The 6,318-nt window shown below is 39.5% G+C and overlaps 1 protein-coding gene across 1 annotated transcript in view; it reads left to right on the top strand.

Moving 5' to 3' along the window:
• Window positions 1-1,468: 1,468 nt before the first annotated feature.
• Window positions 1,469-6,318, top strand: part of LOC109396742 (ubiquitin carboxyl-terminal hydrolase 48-like) — a 21,020-nt gene continuing 16,170 nt past the window's right edge. Inside the window, exons 1-2 of the mRNA XM_019668836.1 lie at window positions 1,469-1,570; window positions 3,649-3,654. Of these exons, the coding sequence (XP_019524381.1) occupies window positions 1,469-1,570; window positions 3,649-3,654 (108 nt within the window). The remainder of the gene's footprint in view (window positions 1,571-3,648; window positions 3,655-6,318) is intronic.

Here is a 6,318-nt window from a genome sequence, read left to right on the forward strand (position 1 = left end):
ACTTGGAAAAGGGGTGGTGTTTCCTGAGCATTAACTAGCAGGGATCCAGCCTCGTTAGATTTCCAAGCAAAAGGAAGAAGGACGGAAGGGATAAGCCTCATGTGCTCAAGTCATAGAGTGAAAATCATTGTATCTAGAGCAACCCTGTCCAATAGGACTTCCTGCAGCGATAGAAATGTTCTGTATCTACACTGTACGCTGTGGCACCACCAGACACACGTGACTGTGCAGCACTTGAATTGTGGCTGGGGTGACTGAGGGACTGAATTTTTAATTCATTTAAATTTAAACAGCCACATGTGGCCACCAGATCCCATAGTGAACAGCACTGGTCAAGAGTGAAGTTTCTTCCAAGGAGGGATAGTGGTAGGATGAAGGGCCAAACTCCATCAGATTTTCTATATCATACCAAGGACTGAGGTTTTATTCTAAGTGTAGATAAAAGCCAATGGAGAGTTTGAAGCAAGGTTCACGGTGTGATCTGATGGATGCTTTAAAAAGGCTACCCTGGCCACTGTGTTTGGAATTGGTGAGGATATAATGGGAAAAAGGAAGGCCAGTTTAGAGCCTCTTCACTGATCTATAGGGGTAGGTGAAGAAGACAGATTTGGGTATATTTGGGGGAGTAGAGGTGTTAAAACTTGCCATGGATTAGCTTTGGAGCATTTTTACTACTATTGTATTACTAGAGATGTTCTTATGTACATCCTGACCCAGAGCTCTGAACACCTCTTTAATTTGATTCCAGGGTTTTTGGAATTAAAATAGAATACAGTTTATTTGATAGTTACCAAACACGCTATTATAGAAGGGCAACTTACAAATTAGGCTCTAGAAGTCTAGGGTTTTGCTTTACAAGTTGAACTAAGGTCTTCACTTCCTAATGAGAAAATGAAGCTAATGAGCATAGATGTCTCAATTTTCCCCCTTGAAATGTCCTTAAATCTTTTGTACCTATTAGTACATGTATACCTTGGTACCTAGTATAAAATAGTCTCTAATTTAGCTAGAGTTTTATTATTTGAGTTTAATAACAGTATTTAATAGTACAAAAGAGTGCTTCGTTTTCATCCTTGGTCTTCTCAGCCGTAGGGAATATTGTGACGCCTGCTGTCTGAAGAGCTTGAGAACTTGAAAAGGTCTGACAATCAGGGTACTAGGAAAGATGTAGACCACCTTTGAAGTTGAGTAAAATAACATCGTTGTAAAAGCCTGGTAATAACTGTTCTGTAGAGATCGCTTGCATTTATGGTGAACGCCTTACATATAAGAATAAATCATAGGATAAAAACAAACATGTTAAAAGAGCACAGAAGGTAGAGAGCCCCTGAGTCTTGGTCCTCTGTTGGGAGGTCTGTTACCCTCCCACCATTGATAAGGCGGCCACTCAGAGCCCCCAGAACCCCCATAGCTTGTCTTCCACGGGTCTGACCTACTTCGCTCTCTGTTCTCCTGGTGCATTCAGGTGATGAAGGATTCCGCTCCCGAGCTGAATGTGAGTAGTTCCGAAACAGAGGAGGATAAGGAAGAAGCTAAACCAGATGGAGAGAAAGATCCAGATTTTAATCAAGTACGTGTTGAAGTCAGTTTCCATTGTCATACCTCCTGCCGTGCTTGGAAGAGCAGCCATTTCATGCCCCCAACTCTTCTCTGTATCCTGTGTGGGATATTGGTTCTCCGCTCCCTTCCTCATTTTTCCTCTTTCCTGAGTTCTGGTGGCACGTGATAGCTGTCCTGGTTTCTCATGAAAAGCCATGGACTACATTATTCCAGAATTAATATGCTTCTTGCTATTAAGCAAGAGCGGCTAAAAATTTTAGCTGGAACAAACTAAAACAAGACTCATATTTTGGTTTGTTGTGTAATCATGGAATCTTGAAGTATGAAAAATTATTTAACTCATATTCCCTCACTATAAACAAAATCAACGATAGCTTTTATTTTTAATAAAATAAAAGGAGTTTATAAGTGAGATTTTGGGTCCCTAATGAACGTGTTAGTCAAATGCCCAGATCAGCATTAGTCTTTCATTTTCCATTGTGCTGAACTTGTAATTCTATTAAGATTGCCTATTTTCTCTGTATTCTGTTATGGTTTTCTCCCCCCCCACCCCCAATTTGGTTGCTTGATTATGATTATATTCTGCATGTTCATAGTGATATGAGAGAAAATTGTCTTAAGAACAGGAAATAATGTGGAATATATTTGGTTGATATATGATGTAGATAAGTGTCAGCTTCTCAAATAGTCAGACTATATTCCAGGATCTTCTATGGGATTCGTGGAATTTCTACTCTAACTAGAGTTTTTACAAATAAGACATTTCTTTCTTTACTGTAAAATATAGTACGCTCAAGTTATGGTTAGCGTTCTCCCTGAAAGAATAACAGTGTTACAATGGCCATCTGCTCTATCTGTTACAGAGCAGGGCTGTCCGGGCTTGTTGGCCTGTCTGTACACACTGATACCGGTACTTCCTTTTCGACATTGATTAAGCAAGTCTGAAAAGCCCTCTTGACTTGAATCTTGGTCTCCCTGAGGTAAATGCTACTTGTGGTTTCCCAGCTGGCATAGAGTTATGTCAGCATTTGTTTTCCATGGCTTGTCAGGTCTCATAAAATATTAATTTTAAAACACCTATGAAAGAACAAAATCATGCACTTTTGTGTACCACCCTGCTGATGGCAATCAGCCGGCCTTGTGAAAGTTGTCTGACCAGCTTGTATTTCGGTCGGTCAGCCTTGGGGGTCCTCTTTGCTTCAGTGCCAATCAAATCTATACGTTGTATAGGAATGCAGGTTTCCAGTTTTGAGGGGTGTTTTCCTATAATAAATAACGTCCTGATTAAAATCTATGTACATGTATCCTTTCTGTTCCTTGGGATGATTTTTGAAATTACCGAATCAAATAATATGTCTCTTGATAGGAGTCTGCAAACTTTTCTTTATGCCTTCTAACCTGTTTGTTGTCAGTTTTTTCATGCCCTGTCTCCTCATACTGTCTATCTTCCAAGTCACAGATCTAAAAGCTAGTCTGTTTGCTGTTTTAGTTGCTATATTAAAAGAGTGTGTGTGAGAGATCCTGATTTAGGACTTCATTCTTTTTCATTTGCTGGACTGGTGGTACCATACTGTTTTAATTATTATCTCTTGGGAGTATGGTTTAACAATCAATTGGAAACCTCATCTTTTCAATGTTTTTTATTTCCTGTTGTCACCAACTCATTTTCTATTCTTTTGGTAAACTTGTAAATTAGTTTGTAAAGCTTGACATGTATACGAGGTCTGGCAATTAAGTTCGCAAACTTGTTGCTGTGATGTTGTTAACCTTTTTTTATATCAGGGATTATTGATTATGAATTTGTACCAACTGGACAGTTAACCAAGTTTATATTTGGAAGTGCTGAAAAGGCTGCGTGAAAAAGTTAGACGACCTGAACTTCTCGCGAATAATTCATGGCTCTTACATCACGACAATGCACCAGCTCACACGGCACTGTCTGTGAGGGAGTTTTTAGCCAGTAGACAAATAACGGTATTGGAACACCCTCCCTACTCACCTGATATGGCCCCCAGTGACTTCTTTCTTTACCTGAAGATAAATGAAATATTGAGAGGAAGATGTTTTGATGACATTCAGGACATCAAGAGTAATACGATGACAGCTCTGATGGCCATTCCAGGAAAAGAGTTCCAAAATTGCTTTGAAGGGAGGACTAGGCTCTGGCGTCGGTGCATAGCTTCCCAAGGGGAGTGCTTTGAAGGTGACTATAGTGATACTCAGTAATGAGGTATGTAGTATTTGCTCTATTGGGTTGTCGGAAAAGTCATGACGTAATGTTTTTCGTTGCAAAAATGCGTCATAACTTTCCCGACAACCCAATAGCATGCGTTCGCGAACTTAATTGTCTGACCTCATATTATTATCCTTAGTTTCTGTTATTTCAAGCTTGCTTTTCAGCTAAGAGGTAATTAGAAAAGTCTTTATATTTTCAAGTGACTTAGATTTTGGGGAAGCTAACTTTTTGAATATGCAGTTGTATTCATTATGGTCATAACCACAGCAATTTTTTAAAAGTGCATGTAGAATTATTCTCCTCAGTTGTGGATGACAACAGATTTCATTTACAAACATGATAGAGAATGTTGGGAAACATTGCTTTTTATGCTGTAATTACTTTCTATACTTTATAATTTTCTTCTGTCTTCTCCTTGTTTGGATGTTGTAATAGTCTAGAATGTTTTAAATAGTTCTTGTTCCACAAAAGAATCTCAAGTGTAACCTTCCTACTTTAGAAAAGAGTCCCAGAATGCCAGTCTCAGACCTTTTCTTTGTAATTCAGTTGATTCTTGAACAATGCTGGTGTTAGGGGTTCCGACCCTGACCCCCCCACACACACACACACAGACCGCACACCTGAAAATCCATGTATAACTTTTTTTTTTAAGATTTTTATTGGGGAATTGGGGAAGGGGAACAGACAAGTTGCTGTCCTTTTGTTCTTTAGTCTAGTTGTAGAGGACGTTGCTTCACTGGCCCGTGTTGGTATTATCATTGTGGTCTTCCTGGGTGAGGCAGTTGCTCGCTGGCCATTGGACGGCCGCTCACGGTGGCTCACGAGAGCTCATGCCAGCTGCCAGCCAGCCCTACTGCAGCCTACGCCATCACCGGCGACTCACGGCAGCCCAGCTCCAGGTCGAGCCATTGTTCACCATCTTAGCTGTAGAGGGTGCAGCGTCACTGGCCCTCAGGTGGGATCTGAACCGGGGCCCTGCTGCTCAGAGCTGGGGTCCCAAGCCAGCCAGCTCTTAATGCGCCACTCGGCTGGCCCCCATGTATAACTTTTGACTCCCCCAAAACTTTACTAACAGCCTGCTGTTGACTGGTAGCCTTACCAATAACATAAACAGTCAATTAACACGTATTTTGTATGTAATATGTATTATATATTCTTACACTAAAGTAAAGTTGAGAAAATGAAAATGTTATTAAGAAAATTATCAGGAAGAGAAAATACATTCATTATACTTACTGGGGGGAAAAAAAATCAATGTTTAAGTGGACCCACGCAGTTGAAACCCATGTTATTCAAGAGTCAGCTGTACATTATAGTATGTCAATACATAGATAGATAGCCCCTGTAATTGCTGTTTTAAATCCCTGTAATTGAAAATGATGCGTTCCTACTTGTCCTTAATGGAGATGAACAAATCCCCTTCCTCTTCTCTCTAAGCCAGATCAACCCACTTCCTTTGACTCTGACCTTCTCCACCATTTAGGTTAATAATGCACCAGGATTAGATATCACTTAGGTACTTGAAAGCTTTCTAAAACCAGTGGGCTAGTTTTTGTCAGATAAGTTGGATTTAAAGGGTTTTGTTTTTTTTTTTTAATATAATTCTGGGAAAAGCTTTTAAACCCATTTAAAAACTGAGTCATTAAAAATAGATTTGCTTAATGCCCAGGGCTTTGTTATTTGGTTGTATTTTATATTTCTAAAGTAAAGTTTTATGTTAATAGATATTTTTCTTCATATTCCTAATTATGGAATATAGGTCCAATTTCACCTTTTCTTTCAACAGTGGAGACTGAGAAAAAATGTCGCATCAACTTTTTTTTTTTTTTTGATCCTCCCATGTTCATGGAACTTTCTCTTATCACTGTTAGAATCACCTGTGTATCTTTAGACTCGGTGCTAGAATTGAACGTAGCCTTGTGCAGTGCCTGGCCAGTGGATGTCACCTAAACAAATGCTCTTCTGTGTCTGTGCCCTGATCCTCTTCTGCTTTGTAAATCTCTGAAGCTCCAGTAATGAATATGTGGCATCTGTGTCCATAATGATCCTAAACCACTCTGCTTATGCACAGCTGACACTCAGTGACAACTTTGGAAACCATAGCCAGGGCCTCAGAGTTACCTCATTCAGATTGAATTCAACCAGGGAAAAGGATTATTGTAAAAAATTCTTGTTTCGTTCATTGCCTGGCCCAGTGAGCAAGAAGAATCTTGATTCTTTGTTAACCTCCTGAGAAGGCATTCATGGGAGTGTTGTAGAAAGACTTTGGTTCTTATCTATTATTTATTTCTTAAGACTAATATAATGTGTTTTGTGTACCCATGTGTTTGAGGCATGATCATAAAATACGGTGAATGTTTAAATAAAAAATTTATTACAGTAAAAGACACATTGCCATTAATCCCCCTCAAAATATTCCCCCTTACTTCGAACACACTTATCCCATCGTTCTTGTCACTTTCTGAAGCAGTTCTGGAAGTCATCTTTCATGAGTGTCTTTAGTTGCGCTGTCATGGCTGCCT

This window comes from Hipposideros armiger, unplaced genomic scaffold (genome assembly GCF_001890085.2).
Source record: "Hipposideros armiger isolate ML-2016 unplaced genomic scaffold, ASM189008v1 scaffold_540, whole genome shotgun sequence".
Lineage (NCBI taxonomy): Eukaryota > Metazoa > Chordata > Mammalia > Chiroptera > Hipposideridae > Hipposideros > Hipposideros armiger.